The following is a 19137-nucleotide window of genomic DNA, read 5'->3' as shown; positions in this document are numbered from 1 at the left end:
GGAAATTCACACCCCCGAGGAGGAAGGCTGAAGTCAGTGGAGAAGATGCCAGTGGCTGTTCTTGGGCAGGTTTCTTCAGCCTCTTCTCTGAAGGTGCTTTTACTTTTTTCAGTCCTGAGAGGCAGCCCTGACACCGAGACTGAGAGACTCAAGTGTGGGTATCAGGCAGTGTTTGCTGAGAGCCTGGATGCTAAGTTTCTAGTACTTACTGTGTTCTAAGTTCCTGGCATTGTGCTGGGTGCTCGGGGCCCATTATCTGGTTTTCCCCTCACATCGACCACATGGGGTATGGTGTTCCCATTTTAATTAATTAATTAAATCTCTTTTTTTTGCCACCTCATGGCATATGGAGTTCCTGAGCCAGGGGTCAGATCCAAGCTGTAGCTGCTACATTGGCTGCAGCTATGACAATGCCAGATCCCCAACCCACTGTGCCAGACCAGGGATCAAACTTGTGTCCCAGCACTCCCAAGATGCCATAGATCCCTTCACACCACAGTGGGAACTCCATGATATTCCCATTTTAGAGATAAGGTAGTGGGGGCTCAGAGGCTCAGGAATTTGCCGTCCAAGAAGTGGCTGAAGTTTTTGTTTTTTTGGGTTTTTTTTTAATACTTAAAAAAAAATTAGGGAGTTCCCATCGTGGCGCAGTGATTAATGAATCCGACTAGGAACCATGAAGTTGCGGGTTCGGTCCCTGCCCTTGTTCAGTGGGTTGACAATCCGGCGTTGCCGTTGAGCTGTGGTGTAGGTTGCAGAGGCTTGGATCCTGCGTTGCTGTGGCTCTGGCGTAGGCTAGTGGCTACAGCTCTGATTCAACCCCTAGCCTGGGAACCTCCATATGCCATGGGAGCGGCCCAAGAAAAGGCAAAAAGACTAAATAAATAAATAAATTAATTAATTAATTAAAATATAGGAGTTCCCATTGTGGAGCAGCGGAAACGAATCCAACTAGGAAGCATGAGGTTTCGGGTTCAATCCCTGGCTTCGCTCAGTGGGTTAAGGATCCGGTGTTGCCATGAGATGTGGTGTAGGTTGTAAATGCGGCCCGGATCCTGCGTTTCTGTGGCTGTGGTGTAGGCCGGCAGCTGTGGCTCCAATTAGACCCCTCGCCTGGGAACCTCCATATGTGTGTGGGTGCAGCCCTAAAAAAGTCAAAAAAATAAAAGAGTAGCTGATTTACAATGTTGTGCCAATTTCTGAATTTCTGTACAATAAAGTGACCCAGTCATACATACATACATAGGTATGTCCGTGTGTGTGTGTGTGTGTGTGTGTGTGTATATACACACACATTCTTTTTCTCATGCTATCATGTATATATATACACATGTGTATGTACATACATATTCTTTTTCTAATACTATCATATATATACATACACACACATATATACATTCTTTTTCTCATGCTGTCATATACATATATACGTGTGTGTGTATATATATATATATATATATATGCACACACATTCTTTTTCTAATACTATCATAAACATACACACATTCTTATGCTGTCTTCCATCATCTCCTATCCTAAGAGACTGGATAGCATTCCCTGTGCTGTATAGTAGGACCTCATTGCTTATCCATTCTACATGGAATAGTGGCTGGAGTTGTGCTGTGGGAAATGTGGGCTCTGGGGCCAGTCTCCATATATCATTCCTAGTAGACCATGGCTGTGTGGAAGGCAAGATAATGTCCATTCCACGTTGCCCCTCTGGACTCTAGGGGCTGTGGACCGTGCCCTCAAGGGAGCTGGGCAGGGCCAAGCCGTTACTGTTGCTGAGAGGGTGTGGGCCAGATAGACCCTCATTTCACTTAGTCAGAGCCCTTTCCTGACCCGCCATCCAGTGTCCCCGACTTCAGGGCAGTCTCCCATGAGGACAGGGACTGAGTGCTGTCAAGCCGCCCAGTGAGGTAACCTCCAGGAAATAACTGGTATCCTTCAAGAAGGGCTGCAGCAGGGCCTTGGGAGATGGGTTGAAGGGGCTGCTGCGGGGATAAGCCGCCTTGTTCCCTGGTCCTTGCCTGCCCTGCCGGCCTCGGCCCCGGCCCCGGCCCCAGCCTCCATGCCTCTTCAGCACTTCCATTCTGTGCCAGACAATGGCACGTGTCCCTGTGGCCGGTGTTATTGTCTAGAATCTGGATGTTTCCTGTTCTGCACTGCTTACTTCCTGGAGGGACTGGGCTGTGCCTTCCTGCTGATCCGCTTGGGTCTGTGGAGTCTCCCTCTCTCCACTCCGCCCCAGGCCTGAGGCTTGTTTGAGGACAGCCGAGTGGGCTGCCTCTTGTCTTACATACTTGCAGGTCAGGACCCCCTCACACAGCAGTCAGCCTAGGATCTTTGGTGGGGGCACCTGCTTGACTCTAGGCCTCTTAGTTTATAACCAGCTGGATCCCATTCCAGTCTAGCATGTGACCCTGGCGTCCTGCCGAGGGACGTTGCCCTCAGGGTCTACAAACATAAAATTCAGGGATCACGAGCTGGCAGAAGGCCAAGGGGCCCACAAACTTGTAGGAGTATGCTGGGTGTCCTGGGGGTCTAAAGGACAAAACTGAGTTAGGGTTGTAAAGGACAAAACTGAGTTAGGGTCTCCTTGCTGCTGTGCTTGGAAGGCCTTGTGAGCTCCCTGGGGACTTGGCTGAAAGCCCTTGGGAAGCAGTCAGCTCTTGCGAGGGGGTGGGCCCCCTATCATTGGATGTGAAACTGTCTCACTGTTGATGTGAATTCTGCAAGTAATAGAAAAGGGCTTAGCATTAAGGAAAAGAATGAGACAAGACAAAACATGAAAGTGTGTAGAGGAGTTCCCATTGTGGCTCAGTGGTAATGAGCCCGACTAGTATCCATGAGGATGCAGGTTTGATCCCTGACCTTGCTCAGTGGGTTAACGATCTGGTGTTGCTGTGAGCTGTGGTGTAGGTCACAGATGTGGCTCGGATCCTGCGTTCCTGTGGCTGTGGTGTAGGCCGGCGGCTGTAGCTCTGATTTGACCCCTGGCCTGGGAGCTTCCACATGCCGCAGGTGTGGCCCTAAAAAGAAAAAAAAGGAACAGCAGAGGAACACATGTAGGTCCTTGGATAACCAGGTAAAGCAGCCTACAAAGTCAGCTACTATACTGTAACCTTCCCAAGGGTCCAGGTGTGGCCCTAAAAAGCAAAAAAAAAAAGTGTGTAGAAGAAATGTAAGGCCCACTGGCGACCTCATTCTGCAGAGATGGGCTGTGTTTATGGCAGGATTCTTGGGTTTTAGGTTTTGGTCTCTGTGAAACAGCTTCACCTTGTCTTTCCCCAACTAACAGTGGCCCTTCTCTCTGCAGAACACGGAGAGTTCCTGGCTCTGGATCTTGGGGGGACCAATTTCCGGGTGCTTTGGGTGAGAGTAACAGACAACGGACTCCAGAAGGTTGAGATGGAGAACCAGATCTACGCCATCCCCGAGGACATCATGCGAGGCAGTGGCACCCAGGTATGCCCCTGCTCTCAGGGTGGCCATGGCGGGTGGGCGGCTCTGAGCCCGGCAGGAGCAGATGCTGCTCCCTCCCTGCAGTCTGGAGGGAGGAGACCCTGACTAAGGCTTGGATTTCCTGTCCTCTTTTTTGCCTGGTGATTAGTTTGGGGGTCCTCATCCAGAACGGTGCACAAGGCCAGAGAGCAGGGAACATGTACATGAGGCCCCCGGGTCTGGGTGTGCTGTAGTGGCAGGGATTTTGATTTTCCATCTCATCTGAGGTCTGCTTGTATACGCTGGACGCCTGTAGTTAGTGGTGTCATTGAATCGCAAGTCAGTAGAATACACAATAGTGGTGTGATACTGCCACCGGGCATGGTGGTCATTCTGCAGCCTCTTCTACTCACAGTTGTTAGCATAGCATTGCATGAAAATAGAACCCGCTCCTTTGCCTTTTTGGTTATTTGCATGCTCTCTCTCTGTCTCTCTCTCTTTTTTTTTTTTTTTTGCCTTTTTGCCTTTTTGCCTTTTCTAGGGCTGCTCCCCGGCATATGGAGGTTCCCAGGCCAGGGGTCTAATTGGAGCTGTAGCTGCCGGCCTACGCCAGAGCCACAGCAATGCAGGATCCGAGCCGTGTCTGCAACCTACACCACAGCTCACGGCAACACCAGATCTTTAACCCACTGAGCAAGGCCAGGGATCGAACCTGCAACCTCATGGTTCCTAGTTGGATTCGTTAACCACTGCGCCACGATGGGAAGTGCGCTGTCTCTTTTTCACCTTCTAAAACAAGACGTTTTGCACACAAGGATGGGAGCCAATTGAAGAAACACAAATCCAGATTCTGAGTGTCTGTCCCCACTGCAGTGGCTTTCATGTGCTTACACACTGGCCCCAACTCAAGCGTAGTCATCTCCATATCTCTGTGGGCTTTATTTTATACTCAGCACCCAACAATAAAAAGAGTGGCTGGTAACAGCTAGAAGATAACAAGAAAGGATGGAATTGCCATCATGATAGTGTCCAAAGATGTATCGAGCATCTGCTGTGCATTGGGCCACCAATCCTTGCTGAGAGTCAAAGTCCTGGTCCTCTCTGTCCAGGGCTTCAAGTCCAACTGGACCACTAAGACCATCCACCCTCCCACCCACAGGAAGTAAAAATGTTGTGTTGAAGTGTGAGCAGAAGTCCTTTGTATGGATTTCCCATCTTATCCTCAGTTTTAAGGCTGGGTGCTCCTTTTATCTCCACTTTATAGATGTGGAATTGGGCTTTGAAAGATTGAGTGACTTTGCTTCACCTTAAAGGGGTGGGAGGGGCCAGACAGAGCAAGACACAAAGCCAGATCCATGTGACCAGAGCCTGTGTTTGTCCAGTTCTAGGAGGCTCTGTGCACTGCTGTGGTCCATGGGAATGGTGCTCCCTAGAATTAGGCAACATGGTGGTCCTGGGGCCCCACTACCTGCCCCTACTTCCACAGTGGGAAGCACTCCCCAAAGGGTCTGGGGCTCCTGAAAAAGTGAGATCCCGTAGGGCAGGCCCTTTCTGGCTCTCCCTCTCAAGTTTCCCCAAGGAGCACCCTCCCACGGGAGGCCACTCGTTGCCATCACACCACAAATACCTGGCTGGTTGGTGGGTGATGGTCACAGGTCCAGCCACTGTCTACTCTGTTCTTGGGTGTCCAGAGACACTGGTATCCCTTTCACCTGCTCTGCCAAAGCTTCCTTGGGATATTCAGCTGCTCTCAGTCCATGGGGAGGAATCACCAGAGACATTCCTGGATGCTAGCACAGCTACAGGGATCACTCTTTTTTTTTTTTTTTTTTTTTTGTCTTTTGTCTTTTTGTTGTTGTTGTTGTTGTTGTTGTTGTTGCTATTTCTTGGGCCACTCCTGCGGCATATGGAGGTTCCCAGGCTAGGGGTCGAATCGGAGCTCTAGCCACCGGCCTACGCCAGAGCCACAGCAACACGGGATCCGAGCCGCATCTGCAACCTACACCACAGCTCACGGCAACGCCGGATCGTTAACCCACTGAGCAAGGGCAGGGACCGAACCCGCAACCTCATGGTTCCTAGTCGGATTCGTTAACCACTGCGCCACGACAGGAACTCCAAGGGATCACTCTTGAGCACTGGCTATTGCTGCTGTATTTATGATACCTAATGGATACTCAATAAAAGAGTGATTGGCTGAAGAGGAGTCCAAGGAAGTTGCTCTTCCTGCATGGTCATCTCTTGAGCCTTAGCACTTGGAAGAGGTGGAACCTTCTTATTCCTAGTGTACTCTTCTTCCCACCACAGCAGGCTACCTCCTGGGAAAAGCATTTCAGACCATGAATAGAACATGTGGGGGAGATATTTTTAGACCCTTTATATGCCTTTGGGGGTTAGCCTGAGTGTAAGCCTACTTTCCTTATTTTAATGCTGGTGTTGGACAAGGGAGTTTCTGGGACTGTGGGATCTGAGCTCTACTCAGGTTGTCCCTAGCTCTGGTGTACATAAAGAAAATATTTCAGGCCAAAAAAATCTATGAGACCCATCTGGAAGAAACTATGAAACTACTGGGACATTGAAAAGGCTCCAAATACACAAAAAAGCCATATATAAAAATGAAACAAAGAAAACCAGAAAATATAGGTGCTTATTCCATCCTAAGGAAGGGAAAGAATGCTATGGACCTAAAAGCAGAAAACACTTGATAAAAAGATTGGAAGGAAATTCATAATGGCTATTTCAGAGATGGGATTATAGGTGATTTTTTTCTCCCTGTCTTTTTTGTTTGCTTTTTAGGGCGTACCTGTGGCATATGGAATTTCCCAGGCTAGGGGTTGAATCAGAGCTGCAGCCATAGGCCTTCACCACAGCCACAGCAACGCCAGATCTTTGCCCCACATCAGGGATCGAACCTGCATCCTCATGGATACTAGTTGGGTTTGTTACCGCTGAGCCACGACGGGAACTCCTTTTTCCCCCTGTTTTTTTCTTTTCTTTTCTTTTGAATTTTAGGTCTCAATCTTTTAATTAAGGAAAACAAATGGATTTAAAAAATTAAATTTAGTTAAAACCAAGACCACATCACCAAACTTAAAATTTGCAAAGGTTTTGGAATATCCATGAGCCTAGGCAGGGTGGGTCCCTGGATAAAAATCTATTTTCTGATGCAGCAAGTTCCACTTGAGAGCAGTGCATTACAAATTGCAATAGCAGCCACTTTAGATTTTTCAGTGTATCCTGTGGAAAAGGGAGTTAACAAATTCTCAGACCAATAAGGAAAAGGAAGCCTTTTGTACCTTCATAAAGGGACGCCCTTTGCACCTTTTTTATGGCAGGAAGGTGTTAACTCTTTCTCCCAGCATCTTATCCTACACAATCAGCTAACAGAAAAGAAGATAGTCTTTCATTAAAGGAAGCAGATGGTCGAGGTGCTGTTTTGAGTATCCTTATAGGGATACTCTCTGGCTCGCTCGCTCCCCACCCCCCCACCATGTGATAAGACAAAAGAAGGCAGCCATCTGCAAGCCAGGAAAAGGACCCCTCACTAGACACTGAATCTTATGGCACCTCAATCTTGGACTTCCAGCCTCTGTAGCACATCTATCCAACATATGGAAGATTCAAGCCAGGCTGGTGGTCTAACAGAAGCCAATAGTAAGGAGTACTTACTTTGAGAAGGATCTGTACCTTCCTCACCTGATGGGAAGTTGCCTTGGAACCTGACATTCAAAGAGAAGGATCCTAGAATATTACCCTGACCCCTGCCTGCTCTGTAGCTCAGCACAACAGCATCTGCCGTGGCATGAGGCCTGGCTTCTGTCATGCCATTAACCAATACAACAATGGAAATGCAAGCCCCCTGTTAGACCCTCCCTCAAGGAGGGATGGGCAAGCATGAGGGAACAAACGCCCTTCTTGCTTGTAGAGATTGCTCACCTCCAGGACATCCCAGTCGTGTGTACAAGCAGGACAGCCATCCTCTTTCTGGATCAAGTGGGTCACACATGTCTCAGTGCAAGGCCTGTCGCAAGTGCTCCATATGAATGAATGTTAGCGGGACTCATACCCAGAGAGACCCAAGGAAATCAGGGACGCTGATGGAGCTTAGTCTTCTGCCAGAAGATAAGTACAGCATAGGGAAGGGACAGTGACACGTACTTCAAGGTTCAAAGGCAGAGTACTCTCTCTTGTTAGGAGAGGAAATGTAGAATTCTAGTGATACCTCCCTTCATGCAACACTTAATGGTATGTAAAAAAAAAAAAAAAAATAGGTAAAGGATGCAGAAAAAATAAAACGAACTTTGGGTGGAAAAAAAAAGAGAGAGAGAGGTAGGTTCTTCTAACCCAGCACTGCCTAATAGAATTTTTCACAGTGGTGGAACTATTCAGTACCTACCCTGGGCAACGAGGCAGCCACTAGCTACCCGCAGCACTGAGCACTTGAATATGCCTAGTGTGATGAAGGAAGTGACTTTTTAATTTTTAAAGATTTAAATTAACTGAAATAGCCACAGATGGCTAGTGGCCATTTTATTGGGCAACATATTATTTAATGCCTCTCCTTTTTTTCCCCACCAGCCTCCTCTTTTTTTTTTTTTTTGGCTGCACCTGCAGTGTGTGGAAGTTCCTAGACCAGGGATTGAACTTGCACCACAATTGCAGCAATCCTGAATCCTTAACCTGCTGCACCACAAGGGAAACTCTAGCCTCTTGTTGGCAGTGCAGTTGGAAAGAGAGAAGTGGGAGTTCCCGTCATGGTGCAGTGGTTGACGAATCCGACTTGGAACCATGAGGTTGTGGGTTTGATATCTGGCCTTGCAACAGTGGGTTGAGGATCCAGCGTTGCTGTGAGCTGTGGTGTAGTTTGCAGATGTGGCTTGGATCACCTGTTGCTGTGGCTCTGGTGTAGGCTGGTGGTGGCTGCAGCTCTGATTAGAGCCCTAGCCTGGGAGCCTGCATATGCTGTGGGAGCCGCCCTAGAAAAGGCAAACAAACAAACAAAAACAAAAAGAAAAGAAAGAAAGAGAGAAGTGATCAGGGCTGGTGAGGGGAAACTATTTTGCTTCCCCTCCCCTGTCTCATCCCCATCTCTGATGATTGACCTTATCTCTTGGCAAGATTCTGCAACTTCCCTTTTTCAGATAAAGGTATTGTATTAAAGATCATTTTGACTAGAGTACCAGGAAGGAGGTGCTGCAAACTTGTTTAACCCTACTGTAAATTTTGTGTCTGATCAACTTCCCCACAGAAGAATAGAATTTGCTGAATATCTGTCTAGAAACCCTATTTACCTATGAAAAGACTTCACCTCTGCTCCCGGGAGTTGGCACTTGTGCATTAGTTGGGTATCCCCTTAGGCCGAGAGCCCTCTCATTGGCCAGCCCTTGGTCTTGAGAATGTTTTGATATGGGGATGGGAGTTTCAGCATCATCCCAGGTCAACTTTGCCTGTGATTGGACAGAGGGACAGGATCGATGCAGGAAGTTTAATTAGGAAGTTTAACCTTGTAGATGGCCTTCTGGTCTTCTTGGATCCCTCTCTCTGAGCGTACCCCAGACATCTGGGGAGCCAGTGCTCCTCTCAGCCTACCCTGCCACCCCCAATCTCTCTCTTCCTGTATAAATGCAAATACTAATTGTGGTTGAGTGTAGTGGTTCTCAAACTTCAGGATCACCTGGAGGGCTCTACCCCCACCATTTCTGATTCAGCAGGTTTGGGTTTGGGCCCTAGAATTTGCATCTATAACATGATGGTGGTGCTGCTGTGGACCTCACCCCGGGGAACCCCTTTTTTAGTGGAATCTCCCTTGCTTCTGCCTGGAAGGGAAAAGGAATGTTGTCCTCTTGTAACTTCCTTGGCTTTTTGATTTTGCCATCTGGTCAACCTGGCCCTTCAAATTTGTTCAGTCTCTTTGACTTTTGCTTACTTTTTGCATCAGACTGCTCCTGGCCTCAGCCTCTGAGCGTTTGGGTGGTCACCAACTTTCTCTTTGGGAATGCTGAGGGGCAAAAGAATGTCATCGGGACTGTAGGCTTTGGGGCAGATTGAAAGCCTAGGCGATGGTGAAGAGAGCTTTTTCTTAGTCTTAGGATTCTTCTTAGAAGCTTCAGGTCCTGTTTAGTCATGGTTGTGAAGCTGCCCATCCACAAAACCCTGTTTATTCTTGGTGCTCCTCATGGACTCACTGGGTGTTCCATGCTGAAGTTAGAGAACAAAGATACCTTGTTTTGCCCTGAAGAGATTAGTTTTCCAGAATGGAGGAAAAACAGAAAAGTTAATTATTTTTGTTAGTTTGTTTACAGAATGCCAACAGAGCATGTCTCCTCCCCTCCCTAATGATGAGAGACAGGGAGGCTAAAATACTTGGCAGTGAGATGGCTGCCCTTTCTTGTAAGACAATCAGCTGTGCATCCGTGTCAAGGGAGGTTCTGGCAGAGCCACCAAAGGATCTTCTGTTCCCAGGGCTTGTGATGACATATGGATTAACTTGGGCCATGATTTTCCCCCTGCCTTATGGGATTATTTTGACAGTGATTTAGATAAATGGCTTAAGTGGAAGATAGTATTTAATAATCAATCTATATGTTATTGACTCATTTAATCGTTTTGGTATCTCAAGTGGGTTGGTACAGTCATTCCCCTCTGCCCCCCATTGTAGAGATGGTTGCATTAAACCTTCATACATTAAACCTTGCGTGCACACAGCAAGTTCCCTTCTGAGCCCAAAGTCCGTGCCCTTAACCTCAATGCTCTTTGGCCTTTCTGCTCATCTTCCTGTGCTGTGTGCCCTTAGCTGTTCGACCACATTGCCGAGTGCCTGGCTAACTTCATGGATAAGCTACAAATCAAAGACAAGAAGCTCCCTTTGGGTTTCACCTTCTCATTCCCTTGCATCCAAACCAAATTAGATGAGGTAAGATGAGTTCTTCGGACACCTTTGTTGCTTTATTCTTTGGGCTGGGAGGACTGGGATGAACTCTGAGCCACCTGCTACCATGGTGTTGGTTCTAATACTTGAGTGTTGGGAGTTCGGTTCTGGGTGAGTGTGGAGGGGGGTGGTAAAGAGGTATAAGGGTGTGGGGGACTCTGTATCACTCTCCCCTCAAATGACAATGTGTAGCCTCACTAACACTGCACAGTGTCTTGATCCCCCTTAGGGAAACAGGAGCGAGAAACCAGGGACCCTGTTTTAAGTGTTATAAAGATCTTTGAAAGTTAATGATGTTGACATACAAGTATCTTACTTTGGCAGTCCTAGAGCCTGCTCTTTCCACTTCTTGGGCAGTAAAGCATTCATTTAACCTCCTTTCTTGGTCTTTGACAGAGTTTCTAGGCTAGTCCGGCAGCAATATACAAATTCAATCCTGACTTTAATTTAGCCCCTTGGCTCCATTAGGTCTCCTCCTGATGGCTGTGTGCACAGTGTGGTCTGAATATTGTGGGGAATCAATATCCTTTGGCCCTTTTCCAGAGTTTCCTGGTTTCATGGACCAAGGGTTTCAAGTCCAGTGGTGTGGAAGGGAAAGACGTGGTTACTCTAATCCGGAAGGCCATCCAGAGGAGAGGGGTGAGTACGGGCAGCAGAGGTGGGGGGCAGGAGCTTGGGGTCTGGAGGCTCTTTACATCCTTTGGGGTCTTCAGACGATTATTCCCTGTCCGTTCTCAAATCAACATGAGAATCATTTGTTCTTTTTTTTTTTTTTTTTTGGCTGTGCCTGAGGCATGTGGAAGTTCCTGGGCCAGGGATCGAACCCGAGCCACAGCAGTGACCACAATGAATTCCTAACTGCTGGACCACCAGGGGACTCCTCATTTATTCTTAAGGAGCGGTCTTTGTTTCTTCTTCTCTGCTATATTTACCCAATAATCTTTCTTTTCCCAGTTTCATTGAGATAGAGCTCTGTATAAGTTTAAGGCATGCTGTATAATGACATACCTATATTAAGAGATAATTAGCACACTAGTGATGGGATGCCTTTGGGGTCTTCAGATTGGCGTGATGGATAAAAAATCTTTGCCTTGGTATAGGATCCATGAGAATGCGGGTTTGATCCCTGGCCCCCCAGTTCAGTGGGTTAAGGATCCGGCATGGCTGTGATCTGTGGTGTAGGTCAAAGACTTGACTCAGATCTGGCATTGCTCTTGCTGTGGCTGTGGCTGTGATGTAGGCCGACAGCTGTAGGTAGCTCTGATTCGATCCCTAACCTGGGGACGTCCGTATGCCACAGGTGTGGCCCTAAAAAAACAAAGAAAAAAACCCTTAGATTTTAACGTGAAGAAGACTTGAATATCCTTTTCAAATAAGAAAAATTGGGATGATGTTTGTATTAGGGTGGAATGGGGCCAAGAAAGGACAAGACCTGGGAGGGAGGGAGCGGGGGATAGAGAAAGAGAAGAAAGAAGAAGACAGTGATGACAAGACGGGCTCTCCTTAGTGCAGCCATGGCCGTGAACTAGACTGCAGGGCTGCTGTCGGGAAGGTCCTCCGTGTGAGGACAAGCAGGGTCGGAAGTGGGATATTGCTGTCAGGCTGAGTCCGGACTCCATTTCCAGCTCTAGCCATCTTTGGCTTCGAGTAGCATTGGTAAGAGGGCAGCTTTGTTGCACTTGAGCTGTGTGTCGTATTGCTCTTTCTCTTCATCGTCACATCTGTGATCTTTCTGTGACTGAATGTCAGAGCCCCCCTTTTATCCCTGCAGGACTTTGATATTGATATTGTGGCCGTGGTGAATGACACAGTTGGGACCATGATGACCTGTGGTTATGATGACCAGAACTGCGAGATCGGTCTCATTGTGGGTGCGTAAGCTCTAGGTGTGAGGACCAGTGCTGGCCAGTGGATTGGGAAGGGAGAGGGGTCCAGGGCCTGGACGTTCCTTTGTACTTCATATGGGGAGGTAATGGTGTGGTCACCTTGGAAAGCTGAGCCTTGACTTGTGCCATTGGGGGTGGTAGTGATTGGACCGTGCTGTGGGGCGCTCTATGTGGGGGTGCCCCATGAATCTGTGCTGAGGAATCCTAGCCACCCTAGGAAGTCTCAGGAGAGGGTTTAAGAAGGAGATGGAAAAAATAAGTAAATTAGAAAAAAAAAAAAGAGAATTCCCATCGTGGCTCAGGAGAAACGAATCTGACTATCATCCTTGAGGATGCAGGTTCGATCCCTGGCCTTGCTCAGGGGGTCAGGGATTCAGTGTTGCCGTGAGCTGTGGTGTAGGTCACAGATGAGGCTGGGATCTGGTGTTGCTGTGGCTGTGGTGTAGGCTGGCAGCTGTAGCTTCAATTCGACCCCCAGCCTGGGAACCTCCATATGCCTTGGGTGCAGCCCTAAAAAGACAAATAAGTAAATAAGAAGGAGGTGGGGGGCTGGGGGGGAGTGCAGTACAGGTGGGTGCTGAGCAGTCCCCCTGTTTTGTCCAGGCACGGGCAGCAATGCCTGCTACATGGAGGAGATGCGTCACATCGACATGGTAGAAGGTGACGAGGGGCGTATGTGTATCAACATGGAGTGGGGGGCCTTTGGGGATGACGGCGCCCTTGACGACATCCGCACCGAGTTTGACCAGGAGATCGACATGGGCTCTCTGAACCCCGGGAAGCAATTGTGAGCAACCTCCCCTGTGTGCGGTGGGCTGGGGATGGGGGGCGGTGGGGGGCGGCCAGGGCCCGCGGGTGGTCCTCATTTTCACTTTGCAGTCTTATTAGCCCCTCAACATTGCCAAGGCACACGCTGGTTACGGGAATGTTGTGCTTATGACATACACTGTGTCTCTAAGATGCTGAGAGGGATCTGAGACAGACAGAGCAAGCGGACAAGCCAGATCATACATAGGTCACAATTTGGCTGTGTCTCTGAGAGCCATCCTGTTCGAAGGCCCTGTGGCCCTGCTCTTCTTCCTTTCCACCTTCAGTTTGTAAGCTGCCCATAGAAACAGTTTGTGCATCACATAAGAAAATTCATTTTGAGATGGGGAAGATTAGGGATCTTTCGTAGCTCCCACCTTGAGACTGCCCAGAGGATGAGGCTGAGACCATTGGCTTCTAATTCCTGGCCAAGGTTCTGACCCAGATCTCAGGCAGTGTTGGCCGGTGAGCTCGGCTGGGCCCTGCCTCCCACCCCAGCTGTAGGCAGACCCCAGGCCTATGGAAAAGTTGGTTAAGAAAGCCACCTTCCCAGAGTTCCCACCGTGGCTCAGTGGTTAACGAATCCGACTAGGAACCATGAGGTTGTGGGTTCCATCCCTGGCCTTGCTTAGCGAGTTAAGGATCTAGCGTTGCCATGAGCTGTGGTGTATGGCGAAGATATGGCTCTGATCTGGCATTGCCGTGGCTCTGGCGTAGGCTGGTGACTACAGCTCCCATTCGACCCCTAGCCTGGGAACCTCCATATGTCGAGGGTGTGGCCCTAGGAAATACAAAAGAAAAAAACAAAAAACAAAAAAAGAAAGCCACTTTCCCTGCACCTGTGGTCCAGCCAGGGTCCTGGAGTGAACAGAGAGAGAAGGGGCTCTAGCATGCGGCATCTTGAATGTTACACTCTCCAGCTTGGTCAGACTTGGTATTTGGTTACTTTGGACTCTTACAAAACATTATTTCACTCGCAGACATTTGCCTAATGTCCTCATTCAAGATCTTGAGACAGAGGTTGCTGCAAGCTCTGAAGGCAGTTACAAAACATTTTGAGCAATCAGGCTCTCTCTGGCCTCGCTGGTGCTGTGACCATTATAGGAAGTCTTCTGGTGCTGATCCTCGCTTGGAGAGGAAAATCCAGCCTATAAACCAGCTCCATAAAAAGAGCCTTTTTCTTTACAGGGGAAGTCCTCGCTTCCTCAAAGCATAGTTAAAGTCACAAGCTTCTCTCACACATTGAAATGTGAGTCCTTTAATTGTCACGTTCATAGAATACGTGCTGTGTCTGCCATGGCTTGGTGAGAAATTTATAGACCCCAAAACTACTTAAAAAAAAATTTGTTGGAAGGACATATATCCCGATGTGTCCGCTCTCCCTGCAGTTATTATTGGGCTTGAGTGGGAACCTTTTTTCACTCTTTATGTGTTTCTACATAAATATTTCTGAACAGTGAAACAAAGTGTATTGAAAAACTGAAATAAAAACTTTTACCAGAGTTCCCGTCATGGTGCCGTGGTTAACAAATCCGACTAGGAACCATGAGGTTGCAGGTTCGATCCCTGCCCTTGCTCAGTGAATTAAGGATCCGGTGTTGCCCTGAGCTGTGGTGTAGGTCACAGACGCGGCTTGGATCCCGCATTGCTGTGGCTATGGCGTAGGCCAGCGGCTGCAGCTCCAATTGGACCCCTAGCCTGGGAACCTCCATATGCCACAGGAGCGGCCCTAGAAATGGCAAAAAGACCAAAAAAACAAAAAAAACAACTTTTACCACCTACACTCCAGAGCCCTGCTGGCCCCTTCCCCTTTCTCACACAGAACCAGCTATTTTGGAGAAGGTACAGAAGCCAGCAGACATGGGAATTCCTTGCTGTTGGAGCTGGGCTGCCTCTTAGGCCGTGGGCCTGTGATGGTGCTTAAACATTTTAAACATACCTCTGCTCAAGCAGTTTTGCCAGCTCTCCACTGAGCTCCAGTTCCACCATACCTCTTATTAGCTCCCGTTCAGCCATACCTGGCCTTGAGTCTTGAGCAGGTCACTTCCAGCTTCCTCTCTTATAGTTTGCACTGAGTGGCATCAGAATCCCTTCCACACCCCTGCTCCTCTCTCTAGGACCCAGATCTTTTCCCGGATACCCAGACAAGGGCCTTTTGGGCTGGAAGGAATTGTAAGGGCTCGGTTTCTCCCATCACATAATCTGAGGGAGAAAGACTGTCTTCTAAAGAAAACAGTGTCACCTAGTGTTGAAAAAATAAATTACCTGCCTGCCCTCGGCGATGTAGTCTCCTGCCTGCTCAGAAGCTTCTGACTTCTCCCTCCCAGATTCCCAAGACCACCTGATGCCTAGAGCTGCTTCTTATTGGTCTCAGCCTGCCCTTCAATTCTCCTCGCGCCCCCATCTTCCTGCCCAGGGTCGTTTTTACAGTTTTCTCAAGAATCCACAAACCGGAGTTCCCGTCGTGTCACAGTGGTTAACGAATCCAACTAGGAACCGTGAGGTTGCGGGTTCAATCCCTGGCCTTGCTCAGTGGGCTAAGGATCCGGCATTGCCATGAGCTGTGATGTGGGTTGCAGACGCAGCTAGGATCCCAAGTTGCTGTGGCTACAGCTCCGATTCGACCCCTTGCCTGGGAACCTCCATATGCCGCAGGAGCAGCCCAAAAAATGGCAAAAAGACAAAAAAAAAAAAAAAAAAAAAATCCACAAATGGCCCACGAGGTGTGTGAGGTGATGAGTTGCTGGGCCTATGCCTCAAATTTAATCAGACTGATTACCTGTATGCACCCCCCCCCCCCCGTTAGTACATAAATATTGAGGTTCTATATAAGATTTTATTTTAAGGAGCATTTTCTTGCTAGAGGAAAAAAAATTCATTAAAAATTTATTAAAAATCACTACCTTATACATTACTCAGTTTACCTCAAATTTAGGCTGTTCCAGGATGCCCCACACTCCCTGGATATTTGGTTTGGCTGCTAAAAATCCATCCTTCTTGGAATTCCCGCTCTGGCTCAGCAGGTTAAGAACCTGACTAGTTCCCATGAGGATATGGATTTGACCCCTGTCCTTTATCAGTGGGTGAAGGATCTGGCATTGCCATGAGCTCTGGTGTAGGTCACAGATGTGGCTGGGATCTGGTGTTGCTGTGACATAGGCCAGCAGCTGCAGCTCTAATTTGACCCCCAGCCTGGGAACTTCCATGTGCTGCAAGTGTGGCCCTAAAAAATTTAAAAAAAAAAATCCAAAAAACCCATCCTTCTCCATGTTCACCCACCTGCAGAGCCAGCCTGGGTTCCTGGCTCCTCCAGCCCCACCCCTGCCCAGCTCTCACTTCTATAGGCATCTCGCTCCTAGTAGGCACCATGCAAGTTAGTGCTTTGTCCTGCATCAGCCTCACGTGTATGCGTGTTGCTCCCACAAGGAAGGTGTGAGGTCAGCGGCAGCAGGGACTTTATTTTGTTGGTGTGTCTCTCCCTCCAGATTTGAGAAGATGATCAGTGGCTTGTACATGGGGGAGCTGGTGAGGTTGATCCTGGTGAAGATGGCCAAGGAGGAGCTGCTTTTCGGGGGGAAGCTCAGTCCTGAACTCCTTGCCACGGGCCACTTTGAGACCAAAGATGTTTCGGATATTGAAGGGTAAGCTTCGGGTCTCTCTCTGTTCCCTGGATCCCTGGAAGGGTGGTCAGGCAGCTGGGGAATGAAGACGAGGCACAGGCCCTTGACCCTTCAAATGTGGATGGCAAAAGGATCTCACCCAGCATGGCCATGGCAGCCTGTGGCTGGACTTCACTTGCCAGGGAGTCTCCACTCTTGGCTGCTGGGAATGTGCTGCCTACCCAAGTGACCTGCCGTGTTGGGGACCACTGGCCCCCATGCAGGGATTTGCACTTTTGCACTTGCGTTCCTGCCGGGCACATGGGCCTCAGCTTATTGCTGGAGGCTCCCCGTGGGCTCCTTAATGACTTGTTTGCATCGATTCCCTCTCCATTCTCCTGAAGCACTGATGTTTGATTCCCTTTTGGCAATTTTCAAAAAGGGCTCTGTCCTGACCCCTGCCTCATAACAGAAAAATAGGTCCTTGGATGGCTCTGAGACTGACCCATTTAAGTTCTGAAAGTTAGGAGCTGAGGCCTGAATTTTCACAGAGCAGCAGGGGTGGGAGTGAGGACGGCCTGATTTTTCTTTTTCAGTTAGCAATATCCAAAGAGTTGGGCCTGGTTACCTGTTTTGGGGTTTTTTTATTTGTTTGTTTTTTGTAACTTTTTAGGGCTGCACCTGTGGCACATGGAGGTTCCCAAGCTAGGGGTCAAATCAGAGCTACAGCTGTCAGCCTACACCACAGCCACAGCAATGCAAGATCTGAGCCATGTCTGTGACCTACACCACAGTTCACGGCAACATCAGATCCTTAACCCACTGAACGAGGCCAGGGATCGAACCTGAGACCTCATGGTTCCTAGTTGGGTTCATTTCTGCTGCACCACAACAGGAACTCTCTGGTTACCTGTTCTTGAGGTTTCCACTTGTTACTTGAGGAGGCCTTATTGTTTTAGGGGTCAGTGGTGGAGAGGAGGTGATTTTGGTTCTAAAGAGAGGAGTAAGCCAGTTCAAATAACTTTATGTGGAATTCTTGAAGGAACTACACCTGCTTGTTAAACTCAGAGGGGATGAAAATACTCATATTTCTGTGGTACTTAGATCCCCTAAGAGGACTAATCTCAAAGCACCGACCCTTTATCACTATTTTTAGATGCCAGTTAAAGCAGTGTCTGCCTGCATTGAGATACAGCGTCTGCTGCAGCCGAGGGCTTTCCTTGTCAGCCCACATACTGGCCACACTGAGTGGACACCTGCCCACACACTGTTTCTGTTTCTGTTTTCCAGGGAGAAGGATGGCATCCGGAAGGCCCGGGAGGTCCTGGTGCGGCTGGGCCTGGACCCGACACAGGAGGACTGTGTGGCCACTCACCGGGTCTGCCAGATCGTGTCCACACGCTCAGCCAGCCTGTGTGCGGCCACACTGGCGGCCGTGCTACGGCGCATCAAGGAGAACAAGGGCGAGGAGCGGCTGCGCTCCACCATCGGCGTGGACGGCTCTGTCTACAAGAAACACCCCCAGTGAGCCAGCACGCAGAGCGCTTGGGGACCTCAGAGGGCTTGACTTTCTGGGAACTCTGTTTCATGATGTGGGGTGGTGGAGATGGGCCATGGAGTTGAGGCTCTTTGTAGAATACAGGTTCTCAGCTGGGCAGGTGGGAGCTGGGGGTGTGTCCCGTGGGTAGAGGCTGTAGTCAGACGCTCCTGGCTGCTGGGGGCTCCTTGTCTGCATGCTTATTTGCAGCTTCTCTGGCTCTGCTGGCTTTTGCATGGATCCCATCTTGCCCTCCACGTTTTGACCCCTCGGTCATATGTGCTGAAATACTCAGATTTCAGTTGGGATCTAAATGGTAGCTCTCTATTATTGCATCTGCTTACTCTCCCATCGTTTTCACCTAATCTGAGTACCAGCTCAGTGGGCCTTCATTAAATGAAGATCTCAGCCCTTCCATTGCCTAGGCTCCTGGTCTAGTGCTTCAGAAATTCTAAAGTGTGCATGCATTACTCAGGATCTTGTTAAGAGACAGATTCTGATTCAGAAGGTCTGGATTTAGCCTGAGATTTATCTCTAACAGCCCCCAGCAAAGCTGCTGGCCCACACACCACACTTGGAGTAACGAGGCCTTGGAGACTGTGGCTTCTCGGAGGCACCACACAAGAATTTCTTGCTGAAGACATCCATTGCCTTTAGCTGTTCAGATCCCTTGGGATCGTTGGCAGAAACTGGCCAAAGAGAGGCCAAAGTCCAGAAGAGCCTCTTGATGTTTTCCTTTGGGGTCTTTCCCAGGCAGCAGCTAATGAAATGAGTGGTGACAGCTGAATAGTGTTGGGTTTTTTTGTTTTTTTTTTTTTTTTTTTTTTTTTTTCCGGTCTTTTTGCCATTTTTGGGGCTGCTTCCACAACATATGGAGGTTCCCAGGCAAGGGGTCCAACCAGGGCTGTAGTCACTGGCCTGCGACACAGCCATAGC

At 48.8% G+C, this 19137-nt stretch overlaps 1 protein-coding gene across 1 annotated transcript in view; it reads left to right on the top strand.

Annotated features, from left to right (window-relative positions):
- The window catches only part of HK2 (hexokinase 2), a 75532-nt gene that overhangs the window by 41092 nt on the left and 15303 nt on the right, over positions 1-19137 (top strand). Inside the window, 7 exon segments of the mRNA NM_001122987.1 lie at positions 3320-3468; positions 10238-10357; positions 10916-11011; positions 12144-12243; positions 12862-13045; positions 16551-16706; positions 17955-18188. Coding sequence (NP_001116459.1) covers positions 3320-3468; positions 10238-10357; positions 10916-11011; positions 12144-12243; positions 12862-13045; positions 16551-16706; positions 17955-18188 — 1039 coding nt within the window.

This window comes from Sus scrofa, chromosome 3 (assembly GCF_000003025.6).
Source record: "Sus scrofa isolate TJ Tabasco breed Duroc chromosome 3, Sscrofa11.1, whole genome shotgun sequence".
Taxonomy (NCBI): Eukaryota; Metazoa; Chordata; class Mammalia; order Artiodactyla; family Suidae; genus Sus; species Sus scrofa.
Note: the sequence above shows the minus strand (reverse complement) of the source record. Positions and strands in the feature narration are given on the sequence as shown.